This window comes from Camellia sinensis, chromosome 12 (genome assembly GCF_055761805.1).
Source record: "Camellia sinensis isolate YWXY chromosome 12, ASM5576180v1, whole genome shotgun sequence".
Lineage (NCBI taxonomy): Eukaryota > Viridiplantae > Streptophyta > Magnoliopsida > Ericales > Theaceae > Camellia > Camellia sinensis.
Genome location: NC_138972.1, coordinates 117,861,344 through 117,877,301, shown reverse-complemented (window position 1 = coordinate 117,877,301; position 15,958 = coordinate 117,861,344). Strand labels below are relative to the sequence as shown.

Here is a 15,958-nt window from a genome sequence, read left to right as displayed (position 1 = left end):
ATTTGATTTCGTTCAAACTTTCTTCTAGGGTTTAAGATTTCAAAAATAATAATATTGATGATGATAATGAGTTTTGGTAGGATAGATCAGGGTTTTAGAGGGAAGATGAAGAAGAAGAACAAGAATAAGAAATAATTTTGATGTCTTGAAAAAGAAGATACAAAGATTTGAATTGAAATAATTGATTAGGGTATATAATAAAAAAAAATTATTATAAAATTTAATATTTATTATCTTTATTAATAAATTCATATTAGGATATAGTAAGAATTTAAATTTATGAATTTAAATTGAGGGTAGACACATATTTTGGGTTTATATCCATTGGATTGGTGGGCTTATGACCAATGGGCTTTCGGGCTGGTTGGTTTTGATTTGTCCCAGGTTCGTTCCTATTTTCTTTTCTTCTCTTGTCGCAAAACCCTAAACCCTGTAGGGTTGCCTGGCTGATTCATGCATTCATTCCTCAATTATCTCTTCTTCTGTGAATGTATCTGTATATATATATATATATATATGTATACCTTTATCTGTAGTTGAGCAAGAACAATCTTTCAACAGTGTCTGTAATTTGCTGTAGTTTGATTGTAAACTTTGGGTGGTGTATTTCCACACAAAATTTAGCTAAAATGTCCAACGAGATTGGGGGAGGTACGAGTGAAGATTCTTATTTGAAGAATCTGAGAACCCTCCAAATCACTTATTTGCCGAAGCTGAGTGCCCTCCCAATCCGTCCCATTGATGTGGAAGAAGACGACGAATCTCAAATTAACGGTGATGGTGATGGTGATGGTGATACATTCGACGATGAAGACGAAGACGAAGATGAAGAACAAGTACCTGTAACGCTAGGGTTTGTGGAAAAGCCCAGGAATCGGTGGTCGCTTCTTCGTCAATTATTTCCAAGCAAGGCTGGGGGAGTTCCTGTACGTCTAAAAGTCCTTTCTTTAATCTTTCATTCTGTTTTTGCTGAATTTTAGAAATCTAATTCATGTTTTTTTTTTTTTAAATTTAAATTTAATTTAATTTAGGCTTGGTTGGATCCGATTAATTTGCCCTCTGGAAGATCTTGTCACTGTGAAATTTGCGGCGAGCCTTTGCAGTTTTTGCTTCAGGTGTATATCTTTTCATAGTAATTTTAACTGTTTAAACAAAGAGACATGTCCTTTGCAGTTCTTGTACCTATTGTTCTTGCATAGTTATATTTGTGCAACCATGAAAAGATCATCAATTCAGTGAAAAGTTGCCATTGTTGTCAATTTATTCCAACTGTTCAGTTATGGTGTGATGATTCTTTCAGCTTTCAACTCATAAGTGAAGGGTGTGTGAAGCCTTCATTCCCACCTCTGCTTTGCATCATCTCATTGAGTGTTGTTAGGTGTGGTGTTATGAGGTGTCTGATGCCAATTTATGAGTGCCTCTCATGATCCAAATGACTCAACCTTTTTAAACGTCCCGCTGGTTTGTAGAGTGAAAGCAAATGCCATCAGAGACTTTTTTGAGTCTGAATTGCAAATTGGGAATTAGTGTGGCTATATTTCTCATCAATGGAGAGAGGCCAATGGGTGAGCTGATATTATTGCTAAAGAGAGCGTGTCCCAAATCCTGGATTGCTAAAGAGAGCTGATATTATTGTGCACTTCTAGCGTCTTTCTCAGGTTTCAAGCTGATGTTCAGGGCTTGGTCTGCCCTTGTATGGTTTATATTTTGGTTGGGCTTTAGGCACAAAAACAAAAACAAAACAAAAATTCCAAAATGGAAACTGTCAGTTTGGGCCTACAAATTATTGCAGCAAATGACTGAACTGAAAGATTAAAATTATCTATTTTATGACTTTCTGTTTCATGTCAATTTTTTGCTCCAAAAGATGGATTAATGTGACTTCTGCTTTAGTCCAATGTTTAAGTTACGCATTGCCAAATTCTTATCTTATCCTTCCTTTCACTTTAGCAGTCCCTTTTCAACTCACTTATCTATGCAGCACTAAAAGGAACAGAGGTGTGAGAGTTGAATTTGATGGTAGTTTTTTTTGGTTCATTGAATTCCCTAGGTTTATGCACCCCTCTCTGAGAAGGAACCTACATTTCATCGCACATTATTTGTATTCATGTGTCTATCGATGACTTGTCTTCTCCAAGATCAACATGAGCAATGGAAACAGCAACCAGAGAAGGCATCTCGAAGGTAATGGTTGGGATTACTCAGTCCTCATAATTTCATCTCTTTTCTTTTTTCTTTTTATAATTTTTTTTTCTCTCTTTTTGGTTTCCCATCAAGGAGAATCAATTTTGAACAAATTATTCACTTTATCCTTTTTTACTTTGTGTTTCTGATTATGAAACTGTTTTGTTAAGCGTGAAGGTTTTTCGCAGTCAGCTGGCTCGCTTGAATCCTTTTTACTCAAGTGAACCCCCAAAACATGATGGGACTGACAAACCTTCTGGCATTGGAGGTATAATATTCTTTCATTGCCCTTTGTAGTTCAGTCTTACTCTTTGGTTTCTGCTAGACTTAGATTTATTGATAGGTCTGATGGCAATCATCAGTATTATCATTATGAACTCAGCTATACAAAACCTTAACCCTGCTCTCTTGGAGTTGCTTCATTAGTTTTTTGTAATTTACACCCAGTTGTGTCAGATTTTGAAATTGTTGCTGCATTTGTATACTTCTCAACTTTTAATGGTGTATAATTGTAAAAAGCCAATTCATGTACTTTTTTTTTTTGCTTCCATCGTGATTAATAACTGATTAAATGATAGCAGACACAAGGACTTTGCCTGAAACTTGTGTGGATGCATTTATGTACTTCAAACTACATGTTGTTTCTTTTCCTTAGCATCCTCATGATATTATCTCTTTGATGATGCTTGCTTTAGCTGCACTGTGTAATTGGTGTGGTACCTGGAAAGGAGATAAAGTTTGTAGTAGCTGTAGAAGAGCACGTTATTGCTCGAAGAAACATCAGGTAATTAGAGAAAATTTTGTTATTATTTTTATGCTCCAGTATTTGAGGTTATCCAGGCCTGAATCCTGAATCTTGAATCGTCCTTCCTTTTTACTTGTAGGCTATGCACTGGAGATCAGGTCATAAAATTGAATGTCAACAGTTGAACAGTTATCCTCAATCATCTAACACTAGCCCTACCAACAATTCAGTAGAGACACAAAAAGGCCAGTATTAATGTATTATTGATTATGTTACAAGGAGGTAATTGGCTGCCATAGGCTTATAGGGGATGTGTACTTGCACTGATACAAACGACCCGTGTTTTTTTTATTTATTTTATGAAACTCATAATCTCTACTCATTTCTTAGATGGCATTTTAGAAATTGTTCAGTCAATAGCAACTCTAAATCTAGGGTTTCATTAGCAAAGGTTATCCATGAGATTGGATTCTTCTGAATTTCACTGCTGATCAAATTTCTATATATGAACAGTTGCAAGCAACACCATATGGCCCGAATACGAGATCATAAATGAGGACGAATGTGAATTTGACACAGGGCTGTCTGAAGATATTAAGTATTCTAATTCATTGGTTTCTGGGAGCCGAATGGGTGAAGCAGTCAAGTCATTGTTGGACAACTTTGAGGTATGGATAGCTTGTTTACACAATCTTGAAATTATTTTACAAACCTTTATAGGCTCTGTTTCATTGTTGCTAAACAGGGGGACAGTGACAAGAAGAGTTGGGCCTCCTTCCAAGAGCGTATAGCCAGGGGCCCTGAGCAAGTGTTGAGGTGACTGCTTACCTTTCATACAAGGATACATGTCATCATTTTATGAACATTTGCACCATATTACATGCGGGGAAAATACACCAACTCAATTTTGAGAAAACAAGATAAGATGTAACAAAAATTTGCAGCCTCTTGCCTTCTTGGGGAAGATCTTTTTAAAATAGTTGTATCCTGTGTTACCTAGCCTAGGTAAAGATTAGTGCTGTGTCTATGTAATTCTTTGATTTCTAAATCTCAATTCTTATTTGACTCTGGGTGCACCTATGTATGTTATATCTTCATTGGGTGCCATTTAGTTTATTCAAAATACAGCTTTAAGAATAAATTATTATAAATATAATTTAGTAGAAGCACGCAGTCAAGAAAATTAAATAAGAATTTAGGATATGATGCATTAATGTCTTTTGCTACAATTCAAGATGCATAGCGAGATCCTTTGATGCTATAAATCCATATACATCAATCTAAATATATAGAATTAGCACTGTGCAATATATGAAGATGAAAATTGTTACTGCAGCTGTAATGTACTTTCTGCATCATTGTAATAATTTAATGATGAGCTGCTATATTTAGCATATGACATAAATTGAAGAAATATTTCAAAATTTTCTTTTGCCAGCATAGATGTTGTAGGCCTATCACCAGTGATTTCTGGCTGTGTGATTTAGAGATTAAAGTTTCACTCTGTAAAGTGCTTCCACTCTGATGCCAGATTGATTTCTTGGGCAGCAATTAGACTGATGGTTTTATAAGACCTATGTTATCCTTCCTCTCTCAAGTGGTGTCTACACCTGCATTTTAGTTGATGGGAAATTGTAAGAATTTATGTATTATTGATTGATGTCTTGATTGATAGATTACAAGATACAATTCCTATATATAGAGGAGAAGATGGTAGTGGAGTGTGTGATAGTGGAGGTGGATGGTAGTGGAGTGTGTGATAGTGGAGGTGGTAGGTGTGGAGAAAGATAGTGGAGGTAGTAGGTGAGTGGTAAATTCTAACAGCCCCCCGCAAACTCAAGGAGGATAGAAACTAACCAACTTGAGTTTGAAGAGAGGAACAAAACAAGAAAAATACATAAAAATAAAAAAAGATAGGAGACACTGTATGGTCGTGTCAGACCGTTGGTGAAGACACTGTATGGTGGTGTCATAACGTGGTAGAGGACACTGTATGGGGGTGTCATAACGTTGTAGAGGACAGTTTATGGGGTCATGTCGGACCGTTGTAGAAGACAGTTTATGGGGTCATGTCGGACCGTTGTAGAAGACAGTTTATGGGGTCATGTCGGACCGTTGTAGCAGACAATGCTGTGACAGTTGTTGGGACAGTTTACGGAGTCTTGCTGGACCCTTGTAGAAACTAACCGGAATCAATGTCGGGACAGTTTACAGAGTCTTGTCGGACCCATAAAGGAGCTAACCGGAATCAATGTCGGGACAGTTTATAGGGTCATGTCGGACCGTTGTAAAAGTTGCACCCTCAAAAGGTGTGCCCAATTTTTCAAAAGGCGTGCCATCAAAAGGCGTGCCCACTTTATCAAAAGATGTGCCATGAAAAGGCGTGCCAGTTTGTCGGGCGTCAAGAGGCGCGCGATGCGCGTGGCTGCCTCGGCTATAAGACAGAGGCTGAGGCTGAGGCAAAGAAAAGCTGCGAAAAACCTCTGAAAAACAACTTCGTTGTACTGAGAGAGAGAGTCTGAAAAACTCTTCGTTGTGCTGAGAGAGAGAGGCTGTAACACTGTTGTGCTGAGAGAGAAACTCTGTAATACGCTGTAACACTCTGTTGCCCAGAAAAATGGCCTCGTCCTCGTCTTCCCGTGGACTGCTCACCCTCTTTCCCGACCTCAACGAGTCAACAAGAGAGAGAACTGGTGCGGTGGCCAGTGAACCTCAACCAAACACCTCTGGTTTTGCTCCATTGAACTTTCCGATGCGGTCGGTGGAGCAAAAAATGGCGGTGCAAACTGATATTGAGGCTAATCAGTATACTCTGAAGTCATGCGTGGAAACCATGACGGCGGTCACAAATTTGTCGAACCGGCTGCAGAGTAGGACAAATGAGGTGCAGCATTTAAATTCCCAGCTGGCTCTGCTCCAACGCATGTATAAGGATGCGCGAGCAGAGATAAGTGTGCTGAAAGCAGAAAATAAGGAGCTGAAGCGGAAGGCCACTGTGATGTTCCGATTTGGAGGTCCGCCGTATGCTGCAGTGGAGGAGTATGGAGGAGTGAACGTGCTCGGCGGCGTAGGAAACACGGAGGCAGCACCGTCAAGGGCCGCCCAGGACGGAGGAAAGAAGAAGAGATCTGCAGCAGAGTAGAGAAGAAAAATCCCACTGTGGGTGTTGGGTGTGTTATGGTGGTTTTTTTTTTTTTTTTTTTTTTTTTTTTTTTTTTTTCTCGTGTAAAATTATGATCGGGGTTGATCCTGACATGAATAAAATAAGTGTGTTTGGCAAACTCGAATGGTAGGTGTGGTAAGGCAGAAAAATCAACTGGAATGAATTTTTTTTTTTTTTTTTTTTTTTTTTGTGAAAATAATAATAATAATAATAATAATAATAATAATATTAATATGGAAATCATGGAGTGGGCGGTGGTACAAAAATATTGTGTAGAAAAAGAGGGAGATGGTGGAAAAGAGAGGCCACTCATGTTATTAAAATAAATTAAGGAATTAAAAAAAGTGATATTGGTTTTGTTTTCAAAAAAGATGGATTAAAATAAATATAAAAAAAGAAAAAAAAGTGGAGACCATGATGAAAGGTGGGAACAAGTGTGCTGGTGCTGTGTTGTAATGGTCAGAAAGAGAGATAAGAAAATAAAATAAAATAAATTTCAAGGTGCTGTGTTGTAATGGCATTGAAATATCCACCATCATAAAGAGTATCAGTGGTGCTGCATATGTTTATGAGCATTATTTGAGGCCTTTCTTTCTTAACCCACAGCAGACTGTTAACGTCTAGTATGTCCCAAGGAAGAAGGACATCTTCAGTAAGCCAGATGACATTCTAACTGCTGCTGAGAAGTACATAGAAGAACATGGCCCGGAAGCATTTGAGAAGCTTTTTAGCAAGGATAGGGAAACCAAGTTCAGGAGTAGCAATTACACGTATTTTGATGAGGACCACAGCTATTGAGCCTTGTTTGGCTGAGGGAAACACCTTTTTTCCGCTGCTGTTAGGAGTATCTTTCCGGTGGAGAAGCTGCTATGGACTATTTGGGGAGAGTGATGTCGAAAGCCGGAGCCTTGGATCTCGCCACCGGCGTCGGCGGAAAGATCGAGAAAGACGATGTTCTCTCCACTGTCCAGAAGTATGAGCAGTATCACGGCTACTATGATGCCGAGAGAGAATGAGATGTTATGAAGATATGATGAGGAGGTAGGTATGTAGTAGACAATTCTAGCGGACTAGGTTGAGGTCCGGCGGGCGGCCAAGGCGAGGTTGCCGCCCGCCGGTGAAGCGAAAAAATATTAAATTCTTAACCTTGCTCTGATACCATGAAAGAATTTATGTATTATTGATTGATGTCTTGATTGATAGATTACAAGATACAATTCCTATATATAGAGGAGAAGATGGTAGTGGAGTGTGTGATAGTGGAGGTGGATGGTAGTGGAGTGTGTGATAGTGGAGGTGGTAGGTGTGGAGAAAGATAGTGGAGGTAGTAGGTGAGTGGTAAATTCTAACAGAAATAGGTATTGAATCGCTAATATGGATTACAGGCTTCCTTAATTTCCTAATAATCATGCAAATTTTGTTTGAGGCACGTAATGGCACTTAAATTGTCATCTTGCTTTAGGCACACTAAACATCAGTGGAATAGCTTTAAGTGTTCCATCGATGGTATAAAATATGTAGATCTGTACATAAATATTTCTGTGCATCAGCATCACTATGTGTGTGCTGTATGCCACATAAAATTTGTTTGCGTCACGTATATATATACCTTTGCATGTCTATAGTTTATGTTTCAGGTGTGTAAAGGCATGGACCCACTTAAGGTGTTGGACTTGGAACATTTCTAATTTAATAACTAGCCAATTCACATCTTGGAATATCATTCATCGTTATTATTATTTTTTTCCCTCTGATAACATTTACCTGTGGCAAATTTACCTCTGAGCTATAATATTATTGATCTGGTTGGTTAATTCAATTCTTTCTTTAAATATAACAGGTATTGTAGGTATGAAAGTGCTAAACCCTTATGGCCCATGTTCAGTGGCCAGCCATCCAAGACTGATATTCCTAAATGCAATTACTGTGGCGGCCCTCGAGCATTTGAATTTCAGGTATGAAATAATGTTCCTTCAATTTTTTATTTTTCTGTCATTGCTACAGTCTTTCAATTTAATCTGTAGCTCTATGTATGTGCCTATTTATCTGAAATCTGATCTTCCATTCAAACCTTTGGTTTATGTTTGTATTTGGTCATCCCAGATTTTGCCACAGTTGCTTTACTACTTTGGAGTGAAAAATGATGTGGATTCTCTTGATTGGGCAACTATTGTTGTCTATACATGTGAAGCTTCTTGTGAGGAAAACAATGGACCTTACAAGGAGGAATTTTGTTGGGTTCAGCTTGCTTCTCAATCTGTTGCTGTACCTTGACGACACATGAGATTGTGACAAATTCAACATCCATCTCAGTTTTGATTGAAAACTTCTCATTTTTCCAACTTGTTCTCCGGGTTGGGGGCTTATGGAGTTGGGATAAACATAAATCCTTTTTGTTTTTTCTCCTTTTGTTGTATACAAATTCAACGTCTGTCTCAGTTTTGATTGAATGCTTTTTGTTTTTCCAACTTGTTCTCCGAGTTGGGGCTTGTGGAGTTGGGATAAAGATTTTTATTTTATTTTATTGTCATTTATATTGCAATTTTCTGTGACTTGTGAAAAGTTGTGACAAATGAGGCAATTCTTTTGCATTATTCCTAATCTAGTGTATATATTAGATGGTCATATTTTACCCTGTTCCATTTCATTTGTTTTGCATCATGTGGAGACATCGGAGTCTAATTCTGGATAATTCAAGTGCTTGTTGATTTGTGATGGTTCTAACAATTTCCAAAAAATTGTTGCAGATGATCAGGAGGGAGATATTAAACTTTATTGTCTTCCTTTCAAGAATTATTTTTCATTGCAACATAGGAAATCATTTTTGAAAGCGAGAATTCGCATATCTTGACACCAAATGTGGACATAAACCGGTCCTTGATCCATATTGATCACCAATCATTACAAATCACAAAATAGGACATTATGCAGCATTTAGATGAGGTTTATGCTGTTGAACCTGATGTACTTATGCTGGGATCCTACAAAAATTTCTACAGTTATCAACAACTTAAGAGGGATCTTAATGCAAGAAATACCAAGTAATGCAAATTATTAACAAGTAGCAAGAAAGAGTATGTTGGTAATTTCACAAGAACAAAGAAAATTTTATTCAAACATCACTCCCATGAACATCCTTCCCTTGCTCATCAACTACTAACCAATCTCGGTGTCTATCAACAATACACAAATTTACATTGTAAAATAAATAACCAAAAAAACAAAAGAAGAAGTTCAAAAGCAAAATTTATTATTAAAAAAAAAGGCAAAAGAATCAAACTCAGCAAGCATAGCTTCTATATGTAATGCACTACCAAAAATTTCCTTACACATATGAATGAAGAAAAATGAGGCTGTACATGGGTAATTGGCCAGGATGAGACACCAATCTGGAAGAGTCCAATGCACGATTTGAGAATGCTCAATCGATGAAAGATTCTGAATTTGCAACGTACTAGATGATTTATCCACTTGAATTCAAAGTGGAACCCAGGGAAGCATTTAGTCCCTCGATTACACCAATAAGATGTAGCTTAAGATCTTGGTATCATAAAATCGCTACACGGCTTCTTGAATGCAAAAATAAGAAGCAAGCTGTGGAAGAATTAGAAAATGAGGAGGTTTCGGGACATGGTTCAGGAGACACGAACTCAGAGTAACCTGACACATTAGAACATACCCATGAAGTAGTCAAAGGGTCAAAATCAATGGAAAATGAAATATTAAATAGGCAAATTGATGTGAATGGAGATTCATAGATTCCCGAAAACATCCCTGCAGTAGTGATGTTTGTGCCAACTATGTCCTTGAATGTGATGAGTTGGACAACTGGAAGTGCATCCGGATCAAATTTCTCATCTGGGTGAGAATCAAATTGACCTGTAGCCTCAATAGCAATATCAACATTTGCCATCTCCACATCTGATATAAGAATGTCTTTTACGTAACCGCCCCTACCTCTTGATGTTTTGACTTCAACGCCAATGAATGAATCATGAAGGTGAAGATGCTCTGCAAGTATGTTAGATATGCCACCAGACATCTCACTGCCAAAAGCCAGACCTGAGCCGGAAGAAGACTGAAGGTGAACATTCCTGATGTGAACGTTTGTGGTTGGTCGGCTATAAGAAATTCCATACTCGTCCCAACCACTCTTGAGCACAATCGCATCATAACCCACGCTAATGTTGCTATTCTCAATGCATACAAGCTCAGAAGAATCTGATAAATTTTATTTCGTCTTTTTGTCAGATAAAGATATTGAATTATATGATCTCAAGCAATCTTGCACTCAAAATGTTAAAAAGGAAACTGTACAGCTGACACCATTATGTATAAGGCAGAAATAATTGTTCTATCATATATAATCTACACAGAAAGCAGTGTACAAGTGATCAAATAAATAAATCAAGCAATATTATAGCCTCGTATTGTTATAAAATGAGACAAGATTAAGCTGTTATAGAAGAAAGGAAAGAAAATAAGGCTGGTAATGTTTTGAATGTCTTGCTTTTTATATTTATACCAAAATATTGAATATTAGAAAAAAAATAGTATATGTAAAGGTAATAGTCTTATCCTCAGATAAACATAAAACCAAAAAACACACATAAATAAACCCGAGTTTAGAAATATTTTCGTACGAACCTGGGACTATTCCACTAGTGTAAGGTGATGCTGGTGGAGAATGGGCGGTTATGTTTTGAACTAGCACGTTACTGCATCATAACAAGAAGTAATAGTCATATTTGTTTAAATTATAAACCTTATAATGCTTACAAAAAGTCTTTGGTGGAGGTTAATCAAGCTACCTGCAATATACTGGATGAATATTCCAGGCAGGGGAATTTAAGAAGGTTATATTTGACACAACAATGTCATCAGAGCTGATAAATTCCACAAGATGCGGACAACTGTAGTTTAAGGAATGAGAACGAAACTGGTCCCACCATACAGAACCCTGCCCATCAATAGTTCCATTGTCACCTGGTGCAATCAATAGATGTACATAATTTGCATTACTAACAAAAAATTATGAAATACCAACAATGGAAAGAGAAACCAAAAAACAAAAAAACAGGGAGACATCCTTACCTGTTATCACCACATCAGTTAAACTATGTCCATTAATCAAGCTGCGATATCTTCCACCAAGCAATTCAGTCTCTTCGCCATAAGATGGTAAAGGTCCAACTATTTCCCAATGAGAGTAATCCTGCAAAGTAAATAAAATTTAAAACTCACCCTGGTGGGAAGGATGTGCAAGTATTGATATGAATCCGAAATAGGTAATGCTATACACATAGAATTTGTATACAAAAGCTCCATATAGAATGATGTGTCGAGAGTCAAAATGCCCATCACTATGATTCATAATTGCAAGAATGTCATTGACACATCATTCATCATTCTAGCCTCAAATTCTATTCTGTATGAATATTATTTTCCATCCAGACTATAACTCCATTAGTTAGATAATGGACACTAAATTGCAATTATAACAGTGAATGTGGTACTTTTTCTTGTTGGGTCGGCTGATATGGCTTGCCTTTTAATATTCCAACTAGGATGTATAAAAGAAAGAAAGAAAAGTAGGAGCATAAAAACAATTATGGAGAACAACAAGGTTGGTTTTAGAAAGTTCTTGGCACTAGTTATCTTGGCCTCTTTCCAACTGCACATTGATTCTCACCTAATAAGAAAAGTAACTCCTACTGATTGCTTACTTTATTCTTATCTTGCTCCATCATTGGTTGTATTTCTATTTATATCACTATTTCTTGCTTATTCTATCACAGTCCTCAGATTTTCCACAGGTTACAGTTTACTCTACTTTTGGCAACTGAAATATGATAAGCTATCGCGGCAAGCGTATTGAATAATATATATGGGAGGTCAAGAACCGTGCAAAGGCTAAAAGAAAAAAAAGGTCTCTCATCAATACCTCCAAAACTAAAAAATAAAACAAAAAATAAAATCATAACCCTAGAAATCAACACAACATCTTTTTCTCCATTAAATAGATTTGAATAAGAACAGTAAAATTCCCTGTTGTTCCACAACCCTATGATTCTGCGCTAGCTGTTTTCTATCCCATACTTATACCATAGTTTTCATAGTCGCCGCAGCAAAACTAAGAGATTCAAGTATGCATTTGTTTTGTGTTTTTAATTATGAAACCAGTAAAAATTTTAATGAAATAAAAACCTGTGATCCAAGAACTACGGCTCCCCTTTCCAGGAAGAGTGTAAGGTGGCTGGTAAGATTGAAGCTTCCAGTAAGCCACCTGCCTGATGGAACGTATAGCTGGGCCCCGCCTTTGTCAGCAAATGACTTAAGGTAAAAAATGGCATTTTGAAAGGCAACTGTGTTCAATGTCATCCCATCCCCAACAGCCCCAAATTCCAAGATGGACACGCTGTGAGGTCTAGGTTCCAAAGGCGTGGTGGATTCACATTGTCCTTCATTTTGAAACCTAAGGGGTTCAACAGCATCACTTATTGCCAGAAGCAAAAGTAGTGCCACCTGAAAAGAAGAGGGAACAAAAAGAAAAAGGTAAAGAGCATTGTAAAACAGAAATTCAACATGCAAGCAGTTCCTAGTTCCTACTTTCTAAAAAAAAATTACTATTTATGCAATCTCTCTTTTGGTTCGAATTGATATACTTACCATTTCAATATTCAAAACTTAAGAACCAAACAAAGAACCTCAATAAATTATATTAAAAAATATTTCGGATTAATTGTATTTGAATGTTAAAGTAATAGGAAAAACATTAATGGCCTCTTCAATCAGCAAAATCACTCAAATGAAGCAGTGAAAAGCATTATAAAAAAGATAGCAGAGCATGACTAAGCAACAGTCTATCAGATTGGACTCTTTAACAAATTTTTGAAGATTTTGGGAAAATTTATTAACAAAAGGATAAAGAAATTAGAAAGAGACGTTGGAAAAAATTTCAAAAAAAAAAACTAATTGAAAATTTACAGTCCAGGGAAAATAGAAAAATTTTACAGGTACATCAATAGCTGTATAGATCACCCAGCCATAAGCAAAAAACAGCGATCATTTAAAAATTTTCATTTTTTAAACAAAACAATTTCAAAGAACTCAGTACGATTTGGATCCATAGAAGAGGATCCAAAAGATTAGCACAAGGCTGAAGAACAGATGATAAATTATTATTATTACGACATAGAAACATAAATATGGGAGACTGTGTAGCCGATTGATTTCAAAGCAATAAATGAAAACTACAAACAAAAGCAACTATCATGTGAATTCATGAACAAGAAAACAAAACCTAATAATCTGCTTCCACAAAAGTACATATTGGATCTCTTTCTTTGCTTGGACAACAGTGAATTTCAAGGGCAAAGAAAATGTACTGTAATCAAACTGTCCAAGATTTCATTGCCCATACATACAATGTAAACAAATGAACAAACACCACAACAAAACTCAAAGATCAAGTTGATTAGAACCAAAAGTAACTATATGAAACTTGATCTTCTAATTAACACATCAACAAACTCTGAAACTCCGAAACTCTATGACAAAGAGACTCACACAATGCTCTACAGAAACATTTTCAAAGCTCAACACAGTCCAAGTATTTGATGCAAGAACAAAAAATAAAAATAAAAAACTAAAAGTTTTCAAACTGGATCAAATAAAATTACAACATGAAGGAAAACCCATCAATAAAAACATTCAATATGCGACTGGATCTTCCAATTAACACAGAAACACACTCTGAAACCATTAAATTTTATGGCAAAGACACTCACACAATGCAGTAGAGAAAAAATTTCAAACATCAACAAATTATGCAGCCCAGGTATTCGATGAAAGTATCACCCAAAAAAAAAAGTGAGTCTTGAAACTGGATTGAATAGCGTTAAAAATGAAAACCCATCAACAAAAAACACATTAAAAAGCAGAAAAACAAAAACAACGTACTTACTAGCCTCTTCATGATCGTCTTCTTCCCCATATCATCCAGCATCCAGCACAGTGAATAGAAACAAAAACGAGAAACGGATAGAGGAAGAAGAAGAGAAGGGTAGTGATAATTAGATTAACATGATGATGCCAATTAATAATAAGTGAATTGGCATGGAATAGAACCCAAAGAAAAGGAAAGACGAAGGGACGGAGAGAGAGAAAAGGAGAGAGAAAGAGACGACGACAACAACAACAACAAAAAAATAGCATGAAGAAGCAAATCATAGCATTTTGAGTACTAGTAGTGCTACATGGAAATTGGAATTCAATGGAAAGCGCACTGAAAATAATAGTAATTATAATTGTAGAATTTTAGAATCGTAAATTGCCCATTAATCAATCCACAACCATTGATCGCTTTTCCAAACGGCTAATTGCTGCCGACACTCAGGCCACGCTTTGGCAACGGATTATTTTAGTAATTTTTTAATTTTTTTTAGAGGTTAATATATGAGGTAGAAAAATTATGTTTGTAATGATTTTTTAAATTTTTTATGAAAAAATATATAAAAAGTAGAGAAATAACAAATTTTTTTTATTTTTCAATATAATTCATACACTTTTTTATTTTTTTAATAATTTTTTTTACTTTTAAACTAAGGGATTGTTTGGGATGACTTAAATAAGTGTACTTTTTATCTTTTTACGAAAAAAATGTGTAAAAAAATAAAAAAATAATATGACAAAAAAAATTAAAAAATTAAAAAATTAATTATTTTTAAGCGGTCAAACTTGGCCTAAAACTCTTACTTTTCAAATGAGGCCTTAATTATTGACAAGGCAGATTGTTTCTATGGCTTGATTTCCTTTCACAAATTTCACTCTCACATTTATACTTATAAATTCATTCAGCAAGATACCACATGAGAATTGAGTTTATCAATATTAAAAATTTAACAAATTAAAAATTAATGCATATCTTATTATATTATTATCCCGTTTATTTGGGGTTATAGGGAGAGGATTGAGATTGATAGTGAGGTGGGACTACTATATAGGATGTTTGTTTTGAGAGATGGAGAGGGGACTCCTAATCCCTGGTATTAGTAAAGGCCTTCGAATGGGGGATTGGGATGGAGGAAACATAGTTGGTATTTTTTTTTTATATATATTGAGAATTTTTAAAAAAATATTAATGTTTAATTTTTTATATTTTTTTATTTGTTTTATTATTTATATATAAATAATTTAACAATTCTAACACTAACAACTATCATTAAAACAAACACAATTTTACTTAATCCTCTCATTATCAATCCCCTCACTATGAATCCCTTTCATTCTACCTTTGAAAACAAACGGGACGTAGGTACTTTTGAGAGCCTCAAATATTTTTCAAAATATATATAATGGGATTTGTTAACATATGTTTCTAAGTCTTCATTTAAAAAGACTTAAAATAGTTTGACTTTTTGACTTTTTGAATAATTTAGTTTGACTTTTTTAGTTTCGTTTAGGTTTTAGTTTTGACTTTTGTGAGAGAAAAAAATATAATAATTATGATTTGAATGTATATTTGTAATCAATTTTATCCTTTATATTTTTTTTTAACCAAAAAATCAAAACTAAACATAGCTTCAAGACACATCATAAAGAAGTTTTAAAATATTATATATTCTTTATTACATTTATTTTTAAACCTAATGTACAAACGTACGATGCATGCACGTTAATAAAATCGATATATAAAGATTTTGTTAACGTGGGTGTTTGAAAAATTGACTGTTTTAATTTTTGATTATTTTAGTAAAATTAAAATTTTTATATTTGAAAAGGTGATTATTTTTTTTTGTAGAGCGATGATACATAACTTTAATTGAACTCGATGTGGCAAAAAAAAAAATCCAAAACATCATATA

The 15,958-nt window shown here is 35.4% G+C and overlaps 2 protein-coding genes across 4 annotated transcripts; one reads left to right on the top strand and one right to left on the bottom strand.

Annotated features, from left to right (window-relative positions):
• The first annotated feature begins 349 nt into the window (after positions 1-349).
• Positions 350-8,634, top strand: LOC145804736 (zinc finger (MYND type) family protein / programmed cell death 2 C-terminal domain-containing protein). 2 transcript variants are annotated; one of them, XM_082899695.1, is made up of 10 exons: positions 350-926; positions 1,032-1,115; positions 2,051-2,184; positions 2,355-2,452; positions 2,880-2,968; positions 3,069-3,174; positions 3,443-3,597; positions 3,675-3,745; positions 7,933-8,047; positions 8,196-8,634. In XM_082899695.1, exons 1-10 carry the CDS (start codon positions 630-632, stop codon positions 8,364-8,366), a joined length of 1,320 nt encoding a protein of 439 aa, XP_082755821.1. In that variant the 5' UTR covers positions 350-629; the 3' UTR covers positions 8,367-8,634. The 2 variants fall into 2 exon arrangements, with proteins under 2 accessions (XP_082755821.1, XP_082755822.1); XM_082899696.1 differs by lacking the exons at positions 2,880-2,968; positions 3,069-3,174 and having other exon boundaries at positions 413-926.
• Positions 8,635-9,178: 544 nt separating this feature from the next.
• On the bottom strand, positions 9,179-14,833 carry LOC114269088 (putative polygalacturonase). 2 transcript variants are annotated; one of them, XM_028210351.2, is made up of 6 exons: positions 14,055-14,833; positions 12,300-12,617; positions 11,187-11,307; positions 10,904-11,078; positions 10,740-10,810; positions 9,179-10,313 (listed from the first exon to the last, which is right to left on the bottom strand). In XM_028210351.2, the coding sequence occupies exons 2-6, from the start codon at positions 12,471-12,473 to the stop codon at positions 9,640-9,642; spliced, it is 1,215 nt and encodes a 404-aa protein (XP_028066152.1). In that variant the 5' UTR covers positions 12,474-12,617; positions 14,055-14,833; the 3' UTR covers positions 9,179-9,639. The 2 variants fall into 2 exon arrangements, with proteins under 2 accessions (XP_028066152.1, XP_028066151.2); XM_028210350.2 differs by having other exon boundaries at positions 14,059-14,488.
• Positions 14,834-15,958: the final 1,125 nt, after the last annotated feature.

Coding starts and splice junctions, on each gene's coding strand:
- LOC145804736 (XM_082899695.1), top strand. CDS start 630: ATGTCCAACGAGATTGGGGGAGGTACGAGTGAAGATTCTTATTTGAAG. Junction 927..1,031: donor GCAAGGCTGGGGGAGTTCCT/GTACGTCTAAAA, acceptor AATTTAATTTAG/GCTTGGTTGGATCCGATTAA. Junction 2,969..3,068: donor ATTGCTCGAAGAAACATCAG/GTAATTAGAGAA, acceptor TTTTACTTGTAG/GCTATGCACTGGAGATCAGG.
- LOC114269088 (XM_028210350.2), bottom strand. CDS start 14,100: ATGCTGGATGATATGGGGAAGAAGACGATCATGAAGAGGCTA. Junction 11,308..12,299: donor CCGTAGTTCTTGGATCACAG/GTTTTTATTTCA, acceptor TTTACTTTGCAG/GATTACTCTCATTGGGAAAT. Junction 10,811..10,903: donor ATTCATCCAGTATATTGCAG/GTAGCTTGATTA, acceptor GTTATGATGCAG/TAACGTGCTAGTTCAAAACA.